Raw genomic sequence first — 23,056 nt, 5'->3', positions numbered from 1 at the left:
AGAAAATGCAGGATTTAGAATCAGTAGGTTCCGGCTCTGATGTCAGTTGAGTCCTTTCCCTTCCTTTGCCTCCAGGTTTTTTTGCCTTAGAAGTACTGTGTTCAGTTAATCAGACACCTACTGCTTGCCAGGCACTGTTTGTTGGAGGAAGAATGAATAAGACCGTGTGAGCTTAAGGTGCTTTGCAGGCACACAGGGAGGTGGCATGAGGGACCTGCTGGCCTGCTCTCCAGGTGCCGGGGGGGAGCCATCATCCTTCACTGAAGAAATCAGATGCCACCCCCACCTCTCCTACCTCCCACCAGGTCACAGAAGGTGGAGTTGCCCAAGTGGGAAGCCACTCAACTGATTGCAAGTGGGTGCCTGAAATTCCAAGCACTGCCCTTAAAACTTCTTCCCTGGGCTTGCATTTGAGGCAACTGTCCCTTTCCTTTGACAATGGTATCTTCTTGCAGACAGCTGGGCTCTCATCCCTGGTGGTCACTCGGGGCCCATTGCTAGCAGATCCATACTTAGCAGGAAGGCTGCCTCCATCTTTGAGGTGTCACTCAGCAACCTTGCCCATCAGCAAGGGAATCTCAGGAACAGCACATGAGCTATACTGCAGTCAGGCCATCCCAAACTGCCTCCGAATTTGATGAAAATCCACTCAGTCCTTTTCAAGGGATGCAGTATATAAAGGGACCATCATATTTACATAGATGATCAGAAATCTGCCTTTTGCTGAGGACCTTGAATGAGAACATGTTAGCCTCAGCCATCAACGAAGTCTTCAGAGTTCAAATTCTGACCAACAATTAGACCAAGGAACGGAGCACTTTGTTGAAACTCAGAGGAGAGCAGTTGGATTCGTGGGAGCCCCTCCCCCCGCCCCGCAACACTGCGCTCAACTTGTCCTTCCTCATTAAACCAGGCAGGGGAGTACTCACCCACACATCTTTTCCCGTCCTCGGCCAGTGTGAAGCCGCTGTAGCACTGGCAGACAAAGGAGCCCAGAACATTCACACAGAGCTGCTCACAGCCGTGGTCCTCCGCCGCACACAGATCCTGGACTGGGGCAGAGTCGTGCCATTAGAACACAGCTCTGAGGGAGATGACCCTCAGCACACGGCCAGGCAACAAGCCCTTGTTAAAATCCCTTTTAACATATTAAATAACTGTAATCCTACCATCCAAAGGCAACCACTATTAACCTTTTGATGCATTTCTATGTATAAAGAAAAACATAGCTTTCAAAGTTGGAATTATTCACCTCTGGGAAATGCAATGACTAATCTCAAATTAACATCAGTTTTGTATTTTCTTCATGTTCATGAAAGTGCTCTGAAACATTCTGATGGCTCCTGTGTTATCACGAGCAAGCATTTCCACTTGTCTGCATCGAGTACCATTCCTGTTTTTCGAGAACGAAAATGCTTTGTAACTCCAGTCTGGCACAGTCATTGACATTCTGCAGATGGGGAAGCTGAGAGGGAGCACCATGAAAAGAACTGCTACTCCACCCAAAACATGGCAGGTCCCAATTCTGCATCTGTCCCTTTGGAAGATATTTCTCCTCATTCCATTTGTCTACCAGAACGATCTTTAGAAATCCTCCTTGGGCTCTATTTCTTCACGCCAGTAACAAACGAGGAAAATATGAAGCCAAAGGAGGTTAGGTAGAGGTAACAAAGATTACTAGGGAGAAATGGATATATGGTTATTAGCGGGCCTCTTTGAGTCACATATTTATTATACGCTGAGCCCTGGCTCTTCACGCAAATGCAATGTGAAAATGCACTCACAGAATACATTCACCACAAGGGAACTAAAAATATATCAGAGGATGAAAAGGTTAAAGGCATTTTCAATCCATCACTGACTCAGTCTCTCCTTTGCAAGAAACAGGCTGACGTGATGACGTTATTTCTCAGCAAGGAAAATGGCTTGGTTTCATAACTAGCTCTTCCAGTGACTTTACCATTAAAGCTGGAGAAAACCAAAGAGCATTAAAGAGATCAAATATATTAAGAAGAGTTTTCTCTGGTTAAAAGTTATCACTATGAAAGCTATGATAGAAACTCAATTAACTAGAAAGCTTGATTGATCTCTGAATCCAATGGCTACACTTTAATGTAATCTCCGGTGTCATTGAGTTTTATTGTTTATTATGCTTTTAGATAAATATAAAATATTAAATTGATGAAAAGATAAAAGCTGATTTATTCATCACCTCTATTAAATGCACTAAATAATTTTTAAAAATAAAATCTGCATCATTACATTAAAAAATGTTTATGTCTAAGATTGTACAAATAGGGACTCTGGCTTTCAAGTGCTAAAAGATGTATTTTCACTCCCAAATCAATAAAGTAGATGAAGAAAATTATAGAGGCAAATTCTTCTATCTCTTACCAGTATATTTATTATCTTAGATTTCCAATTGGGAACTCCAACTGAGATTTTCAGTGGATATAGATAGAAGAAAAACACCAATAACCAGAAAAGACTTGAGCTCATGTAAAAGTCATAGTGAATAATTAATGATAAAAACCTACAGTTATAAGCCTGAGCCAGAGATCTAAGAAAAATCTGAATCATAGGATCTCTTCATTTATTCAATAAATGAAGTACCTCCTTTGCCCCAGGCACTGGGGATACAGGGGTGAACCAAAGAGACAAAAGGGTTCCTGCTGTCACCCAGCTTGTATTCTAAGGATTAGTAATGTGACGCTCTAGGAAGAGCATTTCTGATTGAAAGAATAGCAAATGCAAAGGTCCTGAGGTAGAACAAACTAGCCCCATAGTCAAGGGTGGACTGGAAAAGGTTGGCAGGTAAGCGTGAGAGAATGCAGAAGGAGAAAGGCACTCTGGGCTGAGGGAACAGTGTGAGTACATGTGCAGAAGTGAGGAAAATGGGATAGGACTGATAGCTGAATTCCATGCTGGGAATTCCAAGGGAAGTGGCAGGAGGGAAGATGGGAAGGACAGCTGACCCCAGGGGACAGAGGGCTGGAAGGCAGGCTGAGAAATCAATCCCATTCAGCAGGCAAGCCAGACCAGTCAGGGTAAAATCCGTCAAAAGGGAGAGAGCGTGATTCTACCTGGGTTGTCCTTTTGTAGTATTTTTAGGAGTCTAGGAACATCCCTATTGGGAGACAGGGGGTATGGGCTTTTGTCACTGTACTTTCAGCAGATGAACACTTATGGAGCACCAACTACATGCGTGAGGACAGTGTGCTAGGCTCTGGGAAATCACTGAGTAAGATCAGCTCACATTCCAGTGAGGCAGACAGACATGATCAGGTCTTTCTGGTACCACCCGATAAATGTGCGAGTGCTAGAGTGGAGCCCAGAGGAAGGAGCCTCTGAGCCCAGCCAACCTGGAGAGGTCTTCCTGGAAGAGGTGCCATTTGACAGAAGTCATGAGCCATGAGTGGGGGTCACCAGGTAGAGGAGGCTTGGAGGGATAATGGGAACCCGAAATTCGGTGCTTCTCCCAGCCCCCATAGCTTTATTACCCTTCAGTGAAATGCATCAAAAGGCGGATCTGGCAGTTTCTTCAGCTCTGATGAAACTTAGAGGACCTCTAGATGTTAAATAAAAATCAGCACTTTGGGGGTGTCTGGGTGGCTCAGTCGTTAAGTGTCTGCCTTCAGCTCAGGTCATGATCCCAGGGTCCTGGGATCGAGCCCCACATCGGGCTCCCTGCTCAGCGGGAAGCTTGCTTCTCCCTCTCCTACTCCCCTTGCTTGTGTTCCCTCTCTCGCTGTGTCTCTCTCTGTCAAATAAATAAAATCTTAAAAAAAAAAATCACTGCTTTGTTTGGGAATAGTGGTAGTTTTTTGAATTCCATGCTGAAATAGCTCTGATTTGCTTGCGCATTGATGGAAAAATTAACCTTGTGATAGGAGGACCTTCTATTGTTCTTCGGAGCCAGAGGTTTCTGCCTCCCCTATCAGCTGTTGGTGCACCCCTGCCCCTCTCCCCTTGGCATGGATCACAATGTTAATTACACAGGCATCTATACTGCCGTCTATTTACTGTGTCTCCCTTGCTAGACTCTAAGCTCCCTAATGGGGAGGCGAAAGCGCCTGCCTAAAAGCCTCGTGGCTGGAAAAGGTCACCCCAGCACACTGGAACAACATGCACCCCCAAATCCCAAGGCCATCTCCAAAGTGGGGGGCCAGAGCTTCACCAGCTAGGTCTCCCTTCTCTGCCCCAGCTCTGCCTCCTTGGGTGTCCAGTGGGGACCCCGCCTTCTAGTAGTTCCAAAGGAGGGGTGGCAGCATAGGTGATTTTTATTCTTACTTATAATGATCTGCTCTTGAATTTTCTAACACAAGTTTATAACAAGAGCTTTTATAATAATGAGAAAAAAACCCCAACCTGTTACAGAAGAACCCCTTTAAAAGCAGCATTTTGAGAGCAATGAACCAAGACCTTGAAGCAATTATCTTTTTTCCCACAAGACTTCTCCCCACAGGGTAGGTAAGACAGGCAATGCTTACTGCTTTCAGGACAGGGCTGGGACACCCACAGAACAGCCTGTGAATAACTGCAAGGTATGGTCGACAGAAGCAGCAGTGCCCAACCTTGGCTACCCATTAGAACCATCTGGGGACCTTTTGAAAATCCTGATGCCCAGGGCGCCCCTCTCCTTAAATCAAACAGGTTGGGGGTGGAATGCAGGCGGCAGTGTTTGTTAAAAGCTCCCCAGAAAACTGCAGTGTGCAGCCAGGTTGAGTCGTTGAACTGGATAAAAAGCCCTTGCGATCATCCAAGAAGAAGGTGCCCAGGCCCAGGAATCAAGTCTCCCCCTTTATTAATGGAGACTGCCAGGCTCAGTTTCCTCTTTTAAACAAACCTCAGAATGACTACTCTCCTCAATTCCCTCTCCAAGTGGCTGAGAGAATTGCAGACACTACATGAGGGTGCAGAGTGTGGTAGGACCAGGAGGCTCATCGCTCGCATTCCAGAAAGCCGGCCCCACAAGCAGCATGCGTGCCAGTTGGCTCCATGTGTGTTGTACTTTCATACTGTTTTTTTTTTTTAAGATTTTTATTTATTTGTCAGAGAGAGAGAGAGAGAGAGAGCACAAGCAGGGGGAGCAGTAGAGGGAGAGGGAGAAGCAGGCTCCTCACTGAGCAAGGAGCCCAATGTAGGACTCGATCCCAGGACCCTGGGATCATGACCTGAGCCGAAGGCAGACGCTTAACAACTGAGCCTCCCAGGCGTCCCCATACTGTTTTTATAACGTTGGGGATTTATGGCCACTAGGATCTGCACTGTCCCAAGGGAAAACATTGAGGGATTAACTTAATTAAACAAAGACTAAGGAATAAATACAGACTAGGTTCTGATAAAACAAGGTTGTTTTTCTGGCAGTGGTCACTTCCATTTGAAACAAACACATATTTTTCGATGATTCCTTATGCTTTTGAGAAACAGTGCTTCTTTTTCTCACAGCCCAGGAGGGTTTCACTGAAGAGTAATAAAACTATGGGGGATGGGAGAAGCACCGAATTCCGGGTTCCCATTATCCCTCCAAGCCTCCTCTACCTGGTGACCCCCACTCATGGCTCATGACTTCCGTCAAATGGCACCTCTTCCAGGAAGACCTCTCCAGGTTGGCTGGGCTCAGAGGCTCCTTCCTCTGGGCTCCACTCTAGCACTCGCACATTTATCGGGTGGTACCAGAAAGACCTGATCATGTCTGTCTGCCTCACTGGAATGTGAGCTGATCTTACTCAGTGATTTCCCAGAGCCTAGCACACTGTCCTCACGCATGTAGTTGGTGCTCCATAAGTGTTCATCTGCTGAAAGTACAGTGACAAAGGCCCATCCTCCTGGGCTCCCAATAGGGATGTTTCTAGAGTCCTAAAAATACTCTCCACCATCAGAAATGGGATCCTGGCAGGATGAGTGTGATGGGAACACAATTATTCCTGAATCTCTGTACCTGTGCTTGTCCCCAGCCAGAAGTGTTCCCATACCAGGAGAGGGCTCAGAGTTCCGTGACATCTGGTAGCCAGCCCCCAGCTTCAGACACTGATACTGTCACGACAGCTAACGGGCTGGCTGTCTTGCTGTTTCTGCCACATCTGGTACCTAGCACAGTGCCTGGCACGTTGTAGTTGCTCAGTAAGGACTTAGCAATGAGAGAGTGAACCCATGTCCATGCTGCACAAACATGGGGTTGTCAGGTAGTTCTCCCTAATCAATCTTATCTAGGCTGGGAACTCTGAGAGGGACAGTATCAGTCTTGATGTTCCTCAGGATACCTGCATAATACCATGCATCTCACACAGCAGGTGTGCAGTGGACATCTGTTGATTGGACTTGACCACCACCAGCCTAGAGTACTCAGGCAGCTCTTATTTGACTGCTCTCTGTTAGAAGTCAAGTTCCCCCTCACTGTCTGCCTTACCACAACCATACCTGAACACTTCATTTCCAACGATCACTGAATGTCTATTTTCCCTCCCGTAGGAGGGCAGGGCTTGTTTTGCTCAGCACTCCAGCTCAAATATCCAGCACGATGTGGGGCATATGGTCAGTTTTTTAAAAATATATTTGAATGACTGGGCGCCTGGGTGGCTCAGTCATTAAGCGTCTGCCTTCGGCTCAGGTCATGATCCCAGGGTCCTGGGATCGAGTCCCACATCGGGCTCCCTGCTCCGCGGGAAGCCTGCTTTCTCCCTCTCCCACTCTCCCTGCTTGTGTTCCCTCTCTCGCTGTCTCTCTCTCTGTTAAAAAATAAATGAAATCTTTAAAATATATATATATATTTGAACGACTGAATTCATTCATTCATCCATTTGTCAAAGTACTGGTAAAACAACAGTGAATAAAATAAATTTTTTAAAAAAATCTATCATTGATGTCTGGCCCCATGGAGCTGATACTCAAGTGGGGAGCCAGAGGTGTGTGGTGGCCAGCTCCCACTGACCCACATGACAGACTGTGCAATCTCTGCCCTACCCCGCATTCAGCAAAGCCAGGTGGGTGGCATGAAATTGGCCATGCTGGAAGTATTTACACCACAGGGATTCCCAAACCTTACAAGTCAGGACTTTCCCCCCTGGAGATCTGGTTGTTAAACATTTACCAGCACACCACCGACAGGGGCCAGACGTAGGTTATGTTAGATCTTTTTTTTTTAAGATTTTATTTATTTATTTGACACAGAGAGAGCACAAGTAGGGGGGGCAGCAGAGGGAGAGGGAGAAGCAGATTCCCCGCTGAGCAGAGAGCCCAACACGGGACTCCATCGCAGGACCCTGAGATCATGACCTGAGCCGAAGGCAGACTCTTCACCGCCTGAACCACCCAGGCGGTTAGATCTTATGAGTTAGATCTTATAAGTGCTGCAGAACAAAATTAGCAGGAAAAGGGAGTTGGGACTGTGGAAGGAAGGGAGCTTCTGTTTTATATGCTATGGTCAGCAGGTGGTCTCGCTAAAAAGATTCTTTTAATACAAAGACTTGAGGGAGGTAATGTGAAACAGCAAGGAGCAAGGGAATAGAACCTTGGAGAAAGGAGATAAAGGGCAGTTATGTGTCTTTAGACAGGTGGGAGTGAGCCCATCAGAGTGAAAAGAAGATCGTCCTCGGAGCCAGACCTGGCTTCGGCTAGCTGATTTGCATGACCTTATGTAAGTGATTTCTATGAGATCTGATTTTCCTAGAAGTTGAATATTTAAGTGGAGAAACCATTGCAGGGCTAATTGAGATAATGAGATGAGTAAAGCACCTGAAAGACAGTAGTTACTCAGCAAATGCTAGCCTTCTTCTTCCTTAGACTGGGGTAAAGAAAGGTCTTGGAGGTACAGGCCCAGTTCAGCATGGAGGAGAGGTGGGCCCCAACTGAGTTGTGCCTACATCACAATTACAATATAGTGTCACTTTATGGATGCCTGTGAAAACTCCACACGTGGACATAGATTCAGATTTCTTTAAATAACGCCAACGTATCCTTGACTAAGTTTTGGTTTGTGAATTCTCTGCTGCATTGATCTGATACAGCGAAGTAGACAATTTTGAATCTTATAACAAAAGATCTCACCAAACTCAAGCAATGCCTTGCCAGAAGGCAATCATTATTAACACAGAGCTGACAGCAGAATTTACTTGTTTTTAGTTCCTTGTGAATTATAGGGAGGGATGTTAACTGCAGCTGCTCAGTTTTCCCAGGTGAAAGAAATCAGTGAGGATTTGATAACTCAGAGCCCCAGAGTCGTGCTCAAATCCATCCCCAGTGTTTGCCCCGAAGCTCGCATGCATTCTAGATTTAAGTGCCTTCCTTCATTTATGATCTCGAAGCCCTGGCGCCGCGCCCCAGCCGGAGAACTTGGAAAATCTCCATCTGGTTCCACTGGATGAGGAGCACGGCACAAAGGCTGGGGCTGCCGTGGCTGACATCATGCCAGGCAAAATCAAAGGTTTTTTACTGGCTTTTCAGAGTTTTAGACAAGCTACACTGCATGCTGTTCCCACCAAGGACAGTTTAATCCGTCCTTTGGAGTTAAAGCAAAATGAACACCTTTAAAGACACGCTCCACTTTTTTTAAACGGCTCCTGCTGTTATTTAGCCTGAGATGTAGAAATCAGAAATTATCCATCCCGGCAAGGGTGAAGAGAAATGTATTATTAGGGCTGTGATTTCACTCAAGTGAGAAACAATGGGGTTTCCGCCTGCACCAATGTGAAAGCCCTTGCAGAGTCAGGCCTCCACAAACCCAAGCCTGCATTTTGGGGACCATCGCCCTTCTTTAATGGTGCCTGAAAGCACTAATCTTATTTTGACAGCTGCAGTTTGGACTTAAGGACTCTTGACAGTAAATGTGAGTCATCAGCCTTGTGCTTCTAACGCTGGAAGAAACAAAACAAACCCAATGTCACCGAGAAAAACAAACCTGTCCTTTCGGGTAAAGCCCAGCTGTGCCTGGAATCCTTCTCTCCCCAATTGTTAAATTCTTTTCCAATCAATTCTCCTAGTCACAAGATTTTTGTTCTGAGAAGGGAAAAGAAAGGGGGAAGGCTCCCCTCCCCACCTCCCCGTAAAGCCGTAAAACATAAGTAAATCTGACCGAATGAGGATCACTGAAACAAGCATGCACAAATAATGCCCTATTCTTTTTTTTTTAAAGATTTTATTTAGTTATTTGAGAGAGAGAGAATGAGAGATAGAGAGTACGAGAGGGAAGAGGGTCAGAGGAAGAAGCAGACTCCCTGCCAAGCAGGGAGCCCGATGCGGGACTCGATCCCGGGACTCCAGGATCATGACCCGAGCCGAAGGCAGTCGCTCAACCAACTGAGCCACCCAGGCGCCCAATAATGCCCTATTCTTGTAGAGCACTTCGCAATTTCCAAATGGCTGGCCCATCATCACTTTATTTTTTTTTTTTGAAGATTTTATTTATTTATTTGACAGAGAGAGACACAGCGAGAGAAGAAACACAAGCAGCGGGGAGAGACAGAGGGAGAAGCAGGCTTCCCGAGGAGCAGGGAGCCCTATGCGGGGCTTGATCCCAGGACCCTGGGATCATGACCTGAGCCGAAGGCAGACGCTTAATGACTGAGCCACCCAGGCGCCCCCCATCATTACGTTCTTAATATAAACTCCCTACTGAGGGGAGTCTCTCAAGATCTAGCTTAAAAGGCCCCGGTCAGTGGTTTCCAAGCTTGATCTTACATCAGAAAACCCTGGAGGGCTTGTTAAAACACACACTCCTAGGTCACACCGCAGAGTCCCTGATTCGGGAGTCCTAGGGTCCCACCTGGGAGTTTGCGTTTCCAACCAGTTCCCCTGCAAAGCTGAGGCTGCTTGTCTGGGGGGTCCACTTTGAGCACCACTTGTCTGGGCGCTTGTGAAACCAGGAATGCAGAGAAGAAGCTGCACGAGCCTCAAACTCACTTCCCCACCCCCTGCCCCCGACAGGCGACAGGTGGTGATTCTTTCACATCGCACTTCTCCGCTCACATGCTGGCAGGTCCATTCTCCCATGAGAACGCCACTCAGCCAGGATTCCTTTCGTTTCCCTTCTTCTTTAAAAAAAAAAAAAAAAAACAACACCCTGTAGCCTGGCCGAACCAGAGGGCGAGCAGGCTGCACGTCACCATCTCCACATTCCGGGGCCCGGCAGCAGGGGTGGAGAGGAAGCTCCGTGACCACATTTACTCTGCTCAGCAGCCTCTGCTTCTGCTCAGGGTGGTCCTGGCCGCACCTGGCAAGCTGCAGGCCTGTGGGTGCAGCCTGCTCGCCCTTCCACTCTTGCTCCTTGCTCTCATCGTGGGCAGCCCCAAAGCTCCGACCCTGACCTTCCCTTTCCACGCTCCCTCTCTCCCTCCAAGATTTTATCCATTTTTCAGGGTCAGTTACTACCACCAAGCATATCCATATCCTGGGATTTTCCTTGAACTCTAATGCCTCATCTCCAGCTGCATCCAACCACTTGGGTGGGCTCCTTCTCAGACTCATTAGTTTTGCCTCAAAACCAGGTTTCCTTTCTGAAGCTAGCTGTCATTTTTTTTTAAGATTATTTATTTATTTATTTGAGACAGAGAGAATGAGAGAGAGAGAGAGAGAGAGAGCACATGACAGGGGGTAGGGTCAGAGGGAGAAGCAGACTCCCGGCTGAGCAGGGAGCCTGATGCGGGAGTCGATCCAGGGACTCCAAGACCATGACCTGAGCCAAAGACAGTCGCCCAACCAACTGAGCCACCCAGGCAGGCACCCTGAAGCTAGCCACCCGAGCGCCCTGAAGCGAGTCATTTTAAATTCTGCTACCATCCCCCACCCCCATCTCCCAGCTTATTTCATAAACTCCTCCCTGGCGTGCAGTTTATTGCCGTGGTCTCCTAATTGATTCTGTCGGCATAAAAAAGCATGTACTGAACGGACTGAGCTGATCAGAATTGTAAACTGGTTGCATCTTCGGCTCCATAGGTGTGGAGCATTAAGGGGAACCAAGATCTGAGTGTTTCTTGGGTCTCAAGCATAGAAGAGAAACACCTATTTTTCTCCTACCACCCTGTAAGAGTGCCTAGAGAGAACCAGTAAGTGTTGGATGAATGAGTGAATGGATGGATGGTACTTCTCCACCCATTGTCCACCAATTTGAATCCCCACATATATATTACTGCTAAAGTCAATTTACTAAAATGTAGTTTTACTCTTGACACCCTGTGTCCAGCCCCCGCGCCCCCGGCCCGCCCACCAAAGATCGTTGCTGGGACTCAGCTTGAGAATCAAATAGCTCCATAATTTGTTCCAGCTTATATCCCTTACCTCAGCCTACGCTAATGCCCCAAACTGTTCCAGACAAGCAGTCTGGCCTAGTTAGCACCCTCAAAGACAAAAAGCCCTGCAATTCTCTTCGACTTGTTAGGAAAATGCCCTCCTCCACAACGCCTTCCCTGATTGTTCCATGACTCTCTTCAATCTCTTATCTTGCAGCCTTTGACTCAGTACTACTTACCTTCCAAAACCACCTTATTCTGACTTTCTCTCTATATATATTAGCTTTATTGAGTTGTAAATGGCATACAATAAACTGCACATATTTAAAGAATGCAATTTGATAAATTTGACATGTCAACATATCACCCCCATCATCCCCAAACTCCCAAAGTTTCTTCACGCCCCATGGTAATCCCTCTGCCTGCTTCCCCACCACCGCCCTCCCCCCATTCCCAGACAACCATGAATCTGCTCTCTGTCACACAGATTAGTTGTCATTTTCTAAAATTTTCTATAAATGGAATCACACTCTATATACTCTTGTTTGTCTTATTTCATCCAACATGGTTATTTTGAAATTCACCTAGCTTGCTGCTTCTGTCCAATAGTTCATTCTCAAAAAAAAAAAAAGTTCATTCTCTTCATTGCCTAGTAGTATTACATTGTATGCACATATCACAATTTGTTATCCATTTACCTATTGATGGACACTTGGGTTGTTTCCAGTTTGGAACTCTTACAAGTAAAGCTGTAGTGAACATTTGTGTTCAAATCTTTCTTTGGACATAGGGGCATGGGGTTGGCTCTGTCGGTTAAGCATCTGACTCTTGGTTTCAGCTCAGGTCATGATCTCAGGGTTGTGAGATGGAGCCCTGCCTTGGGGCTCAGGACTCTGCCTGAGGTTCTCTCTCCCTCTCTCTCTGCTCCTCCCCCTGCTTGCATGCTCCCTCTCTCTTTCAAATAAGTAAATAAATTAAATCTTTTAAAAAAATCTTTGGACATAAACTTTACTTTCTTTGGTGTAAATACCTAAATATATTGAATGGCTTGGTCATATGGTAGGTACATATTTAACTTTGTAGAAAACCGCTAATCTGTTTTCCAAAGGGGGTGAACCATTTACATTCCTGCCAGGAACAATGAGAGTACCTGTTGCCAACTTTGCCAACATGTATTATGGTCAATATTTTAAATTTTATCTAATCCAGTAGAGGTATGGTGGTATCTCATTGTGGTTTTAATTTGTATTTCTCTAGCGACTAATAATGTTGAACATCTCTTCACGGGCTCCTTTGCCATCCATATATCTTCTGGCTTAGTGTCTGTTCAAATTTTTTGCCCATTTTGCCTGGGTTGTTTATTTTCCTATTATTGAGTTCTAAGAATTCTTTATATAGTCTAAGGTCCTTTGCTGGATATATGTTTTGCAAATATTTTATCCCAGACTATGGCTCACCTTTTCATTTTGGTAGTAGTGTATTTTGAAGTGCAAATGTTTTGATTTTTAAAAAGATTTTATGTATTTATTTTAGAGAGAGAAAACACAAGCACAGGGAGAGGCAAAGGGGAGGTAGAGGGACAAGCGGACTCCACACTGAGCACGCAGCCAACGCGGGCGGCTCAAGCCCCGACGCCCGAGATCAGGACCGGAGCAGAAATCAAGATTTGGACACTCAACCAACTGAGCCACCCAGGTGCCCCCAAATGTTTTAATTTTTATGAAGTTCAATTTATTGAGTTTTTTCTTTTGTGTTCTGTATCCTATTTTAAAAAACTTCTTGCCAAACCCAGGGTCATCAAAAACTTTTTCCTACATTTTCACAGAGACATTTAATTGTTTCCACTCTTACATTTAGATTTAAAATTAGTTTTGAATTCATTTTTGCATATGGTATGAAGTGAGGGTCAAGGTCCATTTTTTTGCACATGGCAACCCAACTGTTGTAGCACCATTTATTTATGACATTATTCTTTCCTCATGAATTGCTTTGGCACTTTTCTAAAAAATCAGTTCACCTATTATATAGTCTATTCCTAGACTATATTCTGGTCCATTGATGTCCGCCAATATACACTGTTTTGATTGTTATTGTTTTATAATTAGTTTTGAAATCAGATAATCTAAACCCCCCAACTTTTTGTTTATTTTTTTTGGAGTTTTCATTAATCTCATTATTTGCAGATTCCATATTTGCACATTCACCTACTTTCTAAAATTTACTTGTAACCCAAATCAATATTTGCAGTATTTTCATGGCCATTTGTGGATGTGCACAGAATGGTGAAAATTTTGAGTTACCTCATGCACACATTCCCAGTTAAGGTTAAAAAAAAAGGCAACGCTTTGCCTTCTTGTTTTAGCTCTCATACTACAAACAAGCATCCTTTTTGTGTTCTATTTAGTGCCATTTTTGTTTTTTTGCTTTTTGTGCTTTTTGTTGAGTGATTTCACTGTTTAAAAGGGCCCTCAAGAGTAGTGTGAAATGCTGTCTAGTGTTCCTAAATGCAAGAAGGCTGTGATGTGCCTCATGAAGAATAGATGTATATTAGATGATCTTCATTCACGCATGAGTAATAGTGCTGTTGGCTGTGAGTTCATTATTAACCAATCAACAATATTTACTCAATAAGGTGTCTTTGAATAGAAACACACATAAAAAATTGCTATGTACTCATTGACGATATGGCCAGAAGCTCACAAGAATCTAACCCTGTATTTCTTCTAGGAACAATGATCTAATAATTGCGAGTTTAATGTTCACAGAGGCTTACAACCATCATGAATAATGAGAATCGACTGCATTTGACTATTGTAGTTTTTTTGCATTTTCCTATATATATTTTGGAATCAGATTGTCAGTTTCTACCTAAAAACATCTGCTAGGATTTTGATAAGGACCGCTTTGAATCTATAGATCAATTTGGAAAGAATTAACATCTTCGCCATATTAAGTCTTCCATTCCATGATATGGTATATCTCTCCATCTATTTAGGACTTCTTTAATTTATTGCAGAAATCTTTTGTACTTTTCAGTGTACAGATCATGCACACTTTTGTCAACTTTATCCCTAAATTACATATTTCCAATGCTATTATAAATGGTATTTCAATTTCTTTTTCTTCTCTTTTCTTTTTTTTAAAATAGTCTCTTCACCCAGTATGGAGCCCAATGCAGGGTTTTGACTCACAACCCTGAGATGAAGACCTGAGCTAAGATCAAGAGTCAGATGTTTAACCGAGCCACCCAGGTGCCCCTGGTATTTCAATTTCTGATTTTTGTTGCCAGTATGTAAAAATACAATCAAATAATTTTGTATATTGACTTTGTGTCTTACAAACTTGCTAAGTTCATTTATTAATTTTTAGTAGCTTTTTAAAGATTCTCACCAGCTCTCTACAGGAGCAATCACATAGTCTGTGAATAAAGACAATTTTACTTCTTTCTTTCCAATCTGCGTGACTTTCTAATTTCTTTTCATTTTATTATTTTATCAGTTAGAACCTCCAGTACAATGCTGAGAAGTGGTGAGAATGAACATACTGTCTCGTTCTTTCTCTTAGGAGGAAAACATTTATCTTTCACTCTTGAGTATGATGTTAACCATAGGTTTTTTCATAGATACCTTTAATCAGGTTAAGAAATTTCCCTTTTACTGCTAGTTTGCTGAGAGTTTTGATCATGAATGAATGTTGGGTATTGTTCAATACCTTTTCTGCATCTATGAAATGATTATATAGTTTTTCATTTTTTAATCTGTTGATGTGGTGAATTATGTTAATGCCAACTTGCATCCTTGGGATAAACCTCATTTGGTCTTGATTAGAGTATATAAATACGGATTCTATTTGCTAAGTTTTCAAGAATCGTTGCATCTAAATTCATCAGGAGGGATGTTGGTTATAATTTTCTTTTCTCTCTTTAACAATATGACTGTTTTTTCTGGATCATGCCCCTTGATTAAATTGTAAAATAAAAGCTACTAAATCATTTCTGTAGCTTGGAAAAAATAATGTCAGGAACATATCTGAAGAATGAAAGCAATAAAATGCATTTGGTATGGTTCTTGAGAAAGAGAAAAAATGAGAAAGCTGGATAAGAAAGTTTACATTTTTTTGCCAAGTGAAATTTTCTAAATGTTGCATTTTCAATATTTTTTCCAGAAAGATTAAATATTCAAGAAGGGAAGGAAAATTCCTTGTTTAAAAACATAAAGAAAAGGAAAGAAGATAAAGTTTGGGAAAGCAATTCAAAGGGAGCGGGATTGGTAGGGGAAAATGTGAAGACAGGCATACTTCATGGGGGGTTTTCCCATTTTTTTTTAATGGGGAGAGGGAAGGACATAAACTTCTTTTTTTAAATTCTTTTAAAGATTTTATTTATTTGACAGAGAGAGAGAGAGAGAGCACAAGCAGGGGGAGCTTCAGAGGGAGAGGGAGAGCAGGCTCTCCACTAAGCTGGGAGCCCGATGCAGGACTCGATCCTAGGACCCTGAGATCATGACCTGAGCCGAAAGGTAGATGCTTAACCGACTGAGCCACCCAGGTGCCCCAAGAACATAAACTTTTACTGAGTCCTATGGGCTAGGTACTATGCTAACACTTTTGCATTTATTTCATATAATGGTATTGGGTGGGAAAGACTTTTTGGAGGACAGAAGAATCCACAATGTTGACTTCCAGTACCTTCCAAATTGCTCATATGGGCAGAATTTTGAGGGTAATATTTATTTAATATGCTTGATCTAGTCTTTGAATGGAGGGACACATTTTGAGACACTGACCAACTAGTGTCCAGAAGAGGATTATTTGGACAGTGAAGAGACCCCAAATCCATTTACTTAAAGATGTGTTTATGCTTCCCCTGAAAAAGAGAAAATTAATGAGGGATGGGGGGATAACACTCCTCAATAATCAAAGGGTTTTCTCTTTTTATTTGAAAAAGGAAATACACCCTCTGGTATATAGCTTTAGCTGGCAGAAATAGTATCAAAGTTGGGAATTTTATAGAGAGTAGGATTTCAGCTTAGTCCACGCTATCTGGAGGTGGGATGGAGGTGTTGTGCAAAAACCTGGTGTCCCAAGGAGTGAACGGACATGCAATATCATTCATCTGGGACACTGGGAAGGAATAGAATTACTGGGTTATGTGGGGAAGGGAGCTAAAAGTCTGATAGCTAAGGTCCATTTCCATCTGAAGAATCTCTGAATTGGCTGTGTCTGCCTCCTCCCTCCACACAGACAAGTATGAATACAAAATGGTGGACATGGTGTGTGTATGTGTGTGTGCACGCACGCGTGCGCAAGCACATCTGAGGGCAATCGCCTGAGAGGTCTTCTCACATCATTCTGTAGAATGACAGTGTCATAGCAGTTGGCAGTGGACTTGAGGGAATGATAATCATTTGAATGTTAGTCCTGGTGAATTAGTTCTGAGTCTCCCTTGGGATCAGTGAGCCTTGGAACCTGCCTGTCCTCCTGGGCTTGGAGGAATTTCTCTGGTTGCAGGGTTGCCCTGCTGCCATCTGGGGGCCCTCAAGGATCATGGGACAGTATCAAGTGGTGGTTAAGACCTAGCAATACGGAGTCCTACAGAACAAGATTTGGATACTGGTTTGATCATAGTACTAGCCATATGATCTTGAGTAAATTGCCTGAACTTTTAGGGGAGGACCTTATTTTCCTTATCTGTAAAACGAGAATGATAAAACCCACTTTAAGAGGTCATTGTCAGAATTAAATGAGGTAACACGTAGAAAGCACTAGGAGAGCTTCTGACATATGGTGAACACTTAATAAGGGAATTGACTCTAGTTCGGCCTGACCTTGTGTGCTGCGCACACTGAGCTGAGCATGGGCTGCAATCACTTTGGTGTAATCACCAATTGCATGGTTGCAATTATATTGGTTATCTGAATTACCCCCATGCAAGAATGTGAGCTCCAAGAAGCACGAACATTGCTGTCTCATTCACTATTTTATTTCCAATCGTTTGCACGCTGCCTGGCACATCTTACATGCTCAAAAACAGAAAGAGCTGTGTCTCATTCCCCTCCAGGCCCACTGAGTCTCTCTCCATGTGGGCAGGGACACGTCCCTGCAAGCAGCTCCTAAACAGAGGTCGAGGAATGTGCCAGCCTTCGCTTGGCAGAACTTTTAGCTGTCCACCAGACTAAAACCACAGGCTAACACGGACTTATCGATGACACAGATATGAATTTGTCACCAGCTTTCCCATTTTATCGGTGAGGAAGTTGAGTCAAGGAGTTTAAATAACCATCTACAATTTCAGAAATGCAAACCCAAGAGTTATCACCTTTGTCTGAGAGAGAGAGAGAGAGAGAGAGAGAGAACTGTTCTCGTGACTGTACCAGTTCAGTGAAGTCTGGTACTGATAGCGCAGGTGGTTGAACTGCTTCCGGGTGACTGGAGGGGCTGGGTCAGATTGGGACGGCAGAGCCCTGGCTCCAGCTCCTTCCCTTCTCCCCTAACTCGAAGCCCTTCCCTCCGGTCCCCCTTGTTGCCTGACACCAGGGAATCTGAGTGTGGCAGCAATCCACGTCCAAAGTTCACGGGAAATGCAGACCTCTGGGCGCCCCCCACCCCCAGACCTGTTGACCCTGAGTCCCTGGGGGTGACAGCCGGGGGCTTGGCTTCCTGAGTGGTTCTTAGTTACTGGAGCTGGAGAACCGCTGCCCTGGACCACCTTGCCCTTCCACCTGGTCAGTCTGTCTGAAGCCCAGGCAGCTTCCGCTGCATGCTCTTTGCACCCGCAGCCCTGAATGGGAGGGAGCCCAGGCCAGACCAACACAGGGGGTAGGGGGGCCGGGGGCCTCAAGGCTTGAGGTGGGACCAGGCAGGGGTTGACAGAACCTGGTGAGAGATAGGTCTTGCTCATGACACTGAGGGGAGAACTTTTTCTTTTTTATTTGCTAGTCTCAAAATTCCTCTGACTTGACTAAGCCAGCCCACGGAAAGTGGATGTCAGCAGATGCCCCGACTGCAGCAGGCGACTGGAGCAGAAGACAAGGGGAGGAATTTCTTGTGCTGCTAAGAAGGCAGTTAGCAGGGTAACTAAAGGCTGAGCATTCTTCAGAGAAACCCCTTGGGGAGGGGGAGCTCCCGAAGAGGCTGGAAGAGGGGTCGGGCAGAGCTCGCAAAAAAGGGAGGGGGATGTCGGAAAGAGATGTTTATAGGTTGTTTGCCGAGCAGTGAGCAGTGGGTGAGGTGACCTTGCCAGGGCTGCCCCAGTTCTCCAGAGAATTCTATTAAGCCCATGGGTATTTGGTGTGAGTGATTTTTGTTGTGGAAACTGAAGGAGGGTCAGAGGTTCAAGCAGATCAGGATGATTCAGGCTGCACTCAAAAGTCTGGGATCCTGCGGTCTGAGAGGAGCCAAAGAACATGGAGCACCGGAGACTCACAGAGTCTGAGGGCTTGGTGCTTCCACAGGCCACAGAGCTGAGGAGTCCAGCAGATGTCACCTAATCTTGGGGGACAGGAAGGCCTCTATCCAACTACGCTCAACCCCGAAAATGAAGTGAGAAGAAAACAGGAAAATGTGGTTTGGCTCTATAAATGTGATACTAATTACAGCCATTTGTGCAAATGCTTTCCATTAATGCTTAATTGCTTACCATGTGGTATAATAATTATGCATTGCATGAACTGCACGTCAGATTAGCTGAGTTTTATTTGCCTCCGTATGGGCCGGTCTTCCTCAGGTCTTGAGTAAGCCTGGTTTGGTAGCCCGGTTGTCTACGGGCTAAAACAGTGTGGCTTTACTTACACCTTAAAAATATATATACGTAGGCACTACACTCACCATCGAGGTAATTCTCTCCTCTAAGAGGCAGATTACCACTTGCTGGCTCAAATGTCAGTCCGTTGTTAGTACGTTTTGGGGCTTGGCCAGAAAAAGAGAATGTGAGTTCTATTTGCATTTTATCTATTTGAACTTTTTTATTTAGGAGACCTATAAAGTGTCCTTCACCAAAGCTACTAGATCCCTGCACACCTCTAAACAGAACAGAATAATCATTCCCAGCCAATGTTCATAACTCATCCTAAGTCAATGCTTCAGAGAAGAGAATAAAATAGAGAAACAATTCCTCAGGGTACAGTTAATAGAGACAGTGGATGAAAAGGCTCTCCAGTGGTTCCCTTTAAAGAACAGCTTGGAAGTAAAAGACACCAGCTCATGAATTCAAAAAGGCTATTTCTAAGAAGGTGCCTCCAACGATCTTCCAAACTCTTCCTGTTGGCTTAGTAGGTGCCAGGCTCTGGTCCAGGCACTGTGATTGGGGGTGGGGGGTGGGGAGGCCGGCCTAAAATACCCGAGTTATAAAGCCTTCTTTCTTTCCTTACGGAAATGATGACTTGGTTGGGTGAGGGGCCACAGATGAATTCAAGAGGCCCTTGAGAGAGCAGAGAAGGATGGTTCAGATACATCAGCAAAGCAATCTTACTTCTGCAAGTCATCTGATCCGAGTTGAGGATGTACCCTTGTTTGCATCTGCAGACGTACGAGCCAGGGGTATTGATGCAGAAGTGGGCACAGTGATGCTCCAGGATGCTGCACATGTGGACCGCTGAAAAGGAAGATACAGTGAGTTAAGGCAATGATGACGCCTTCTCTGACTTCATCCACCCACATGTATTCAGAACCTGCTGTGAAGGAGAAAGCAGGACCCAAAGGAAAACAAACTACAGTCCCAACCCTCAAGGGGATTTACAGCCTCTAGTTGGACAAGACCATTCTAAATAAATGCCATCAGCAGTCTATAGATAAAGGGCCACAGAGGGTTAAAGGGAAATGATGCTAGGTTGACGTAGGAAATTGCTGACAAAAACAGGTCAAAAATGATCTACAAAAAACCAGACATTTCACGGTTCAATTAATAATGCTCAATTGGGGAATCAGAAAGTTTGCTGATACCAGAGGGGGCTTTGGCTAATGTGTAGATTTTCAGTAGCAGCAATGGGGTTGGAGGAGAAGCTATTAGTTAAATGAGGATGTGGTAAAGAGTCAACAGTTTTTCAGGACCATAAATCCCAAGAACAATCTTTTAATATGCAAAAGTGTCATGCAGAATATTTTGGAGTAAAAAATGCATTTTGAAGTTCCGTGTTTCCATAATCTTTTAATTTAATCTTAATTTAAAATATTTCTGCATTTAGTTTCTGAAGTCCTTTGGCTTTCAGAGACATCGATTCTTGCATAAGTCTATCTGGAGCTCATAAAAATTCTCATTTTTTTTTACATCTTAGTTTATTACTTTATTTAATATAATTCAACTTGGACATATTTAAAATTAACAAGCATCATTATAAACAGGGAACAAGTTATGCAAGTGTTCTCATAAACAAAAAAGATGTCCATCTGTAGAAATATATTTTTATGAAACTAAAATAAAAGAGGCTTTCAAAAAAAATAAATAAAATAAAAGAGGCTTTCAAAAGCCAAGAACAATCCCACTAATCCAGTGCTTAGGAAAGCTGAGCTACTGAGGGCACCTGGGTGGCTCAGTCGGTTAAGCGGCTGCCTTCGGCTCAGGTCATGATCCCCGGGTCCTGGGACAGAGTCCCACATCGGGCTCCCTGCTCGGCGGGAAGCCTGCTTCTCCCTCTCCCACTCCCCCTGCTTGTGTTCCCTCTCTCTCTGTCAAATAAACAAATAAGATTTTATTTACTTATTTGACAGAGAGATAGAGAGCACGAGTAGGCAGAGAGGCAGGCAGAGGGAGAGGGAGAAGCAGGCTTCCCGCCGAGCAGGGAGCCCGAGGCGGGGCTCGATCCCAGAACCCTGGGATCATGACCTGAGCCGAAGGCAGCCGCTTAATGACTGAGCCATCCAGGCGCCCGTGACGACCATTCTCAAACACATCTCCTTGCGCACAGGTGCAGGCAGTTGTTTCGCTAGGACTGGGTCCTAGTTTGAATACATGTGGCCTAATTGCCTTGCAAGGTGGCTCACACCAGCAGTGCATGAGAGTAACAATTCCCACGCCCCCCAAAACTTCAGCACTCGGGATTATCAAAATGTTAAGTTTCTGACAGTCTCATGAGTGGAAAATCATCATTCTGTTTTTAATTTGCATTTGCCCTGCACCCTGGAAGCCGCTCTTCCTATCCCGGACTGCTAGAGCCCAGTGACCTGCAGGCATGGGGGCGTTCCTGAGGAACTCTCAGCGTGTCCCTCTCCTCCGTAATGAAGGAAGTCTCAAGTCCAGGCAACCAACCACACAGCAGGTTTCCGCTGGTGTGAGGCCCCCAGTGATGAGCCTGGCGCCCATCTTCACACCAGGAGCCTGGCAGATGAAGCAAGGGGGCAGGAGACGTGACGCAGAGCAAACACCCACGGGCAGCAGACGGCACCGGGGTGAAGAAGGTGGCCCCGAGAAGCAGCCTGCCTGAACACTCCGCCTCACCACTCAGTATGACTTTGGGTGAATTACTTAATTTCCCTAAACTCCACTTTCTTCACCTGTCAAATGGGGAAATTACAAGAACTACTGCAGAGGGTTTTGGACTGACAGCTCGTTACTAAGGCTTGTGTTGGCCGTGTGCCGTAAAAGAATGGGAAGCAGGGGACTGTAACTTGGTGTAATGGAAAGCGCACTGGGTGAGAAGCCAGGTCTGTGCTCTGGTTCCCCTCTGCCTGAACGAGGGAGGGGAGTTCAGGTAAGCTGGGTAGCCCTTTCAGACCTGTTTGTTTACCTGGGGAACAAAGGCACGAATGGTGTCTAGGGACCCTCAGGACAGACACTTAGTATTTTGTCTGTGTAGCCACCCCCCCTCCCTTTTCTAGAAACTGCTCTTCCTTCTCACCTCCAATGCATGGGGACTGTCGGGACATGTTGGTATGAGGCAGCCCCCTCCTGGATGCCACTGACCGGCACAAGGTGTGACAATCAGAGTCCTTTCTTGGCATCCAGGAGCTAGAACTGAGGAAAAGGGGGCTTAAACCGAGGGCTAGTACGTGTGGGGGGCTGACAGGATGCCTGCATTCTGCTCACGGAACAGAGAGGAAGAGGAGGCAGGGGGAGAAGGTGGAGAGAAAGTGGAGCTGTCCTTCATTGCTCTTCGCCTGATTTCCATGAGGTAATATAATGCAAGCCGCCCCACCCCAAAAGCTGGTTCAAATTGAATTTCTGTTACTTTCAAGCAAAAGAAATCCCCACCATTTTTACTAAGATAAAATAAAAAATTTCCATCTGTAAAATATTATGGGTGCGTGATTGGTGTTTCCAAGAACATCAGCTGCCCCGTGGGATGGGCCTCTGTGGTGGGACTGAAGGGCGGGGGGCGATCATCCTGCCCGCTCCACTGGCCTCCAGAAGGCCTCATGGGCTGCAACTGGGTCAAGGCTTTGTGTTCTGGGGAAGGAATCCCTAATCAGCAGACTAGGTCATTGGCAGGATTGGGCTTTTTTAAACTAGGAAATAGGAATGTGCATAAATACTTATTAACAAATGCATAAGTGATCAAAGGAACGCTAGGGCTGACTAGGGGTCTGGAAAGGAACACTTACTGGGTACATAGCATCAACCTTTGCTGAAGTCAGTCTTGTCTCCCACTTAACACCAGAGCCCCAGAGGGCTCTAATAAGTGTAGACTTTGCCCAGGCTTCATGAAAGGTGTGTCCTAGGAACACTATTAGAGCCTTAATTTGTGCCTGACCTGGGTGGGGTGGGGCTATTAGGGTAGGAACCGCCAGCCTCCAGGCTCCAAATACCAGGCTTGGCTGATAGAACAGGTAGAAAGAGGTTAGTTAAAAGAAGACCTGCCGCGCCTGGGTGGCTCAGTTGGTTAAGCGACTGCCTTCGGCTCAGA

General features: G+C 45.1%; 1 protein-coding gene across 3 annotated transcripts in view; it reads right to left on the bottom strand.

Moving 5' to 3' along the window:
* Window positions 1-23,056, bottom strand: part of MATN2 (matrilin 2) — a 129,942-nt gene that overhangs the window by 62,827 nt on the left and 44,059 nt on the right. For all 3 annotated transcript variants that reach the window (XM_025870890.2, XM_073893007.1, XM_025870889.2), the window contains exons 4-5: window positions 19,690-19,812; window positions 930-1,052 (exon numbers count right to left, since the gene is read on the bottom strand). In XM_025870890.2, the coding sequence (XP_025726675.1) occupies window positions 930-1,052; window positions 19,690-19,812 (246 nt within the window). The remainder of the gene's footprint in view (window positions 1-929; window positions 1,053-19,689; window positions 19,813-23,056) is intronic.

This window comes from Callorhinus ursinus, unplaced genomic scaffold (assembly GCF_003265705.2).
Source record: "Callorhinus ursinus isolate GAN/ISIS: 27379988/994484 unplaced genomic scaffold, GSC_fseal_2.0 scaffold5, whole genome shotgun sequence".
In the NCBI taxonomy this organism is placed as follows: domain Eukaryota; kingdom Metazoa; phylum Chordata; class Mammalia; order Carnivora; family Otariidae; genus Callorhinus; species Callorhinus ursinus.
Note: the sequence above shows the minus strand (reverse complement) of the source record. Positions and strands in the feature narration are given on the sequence as shown.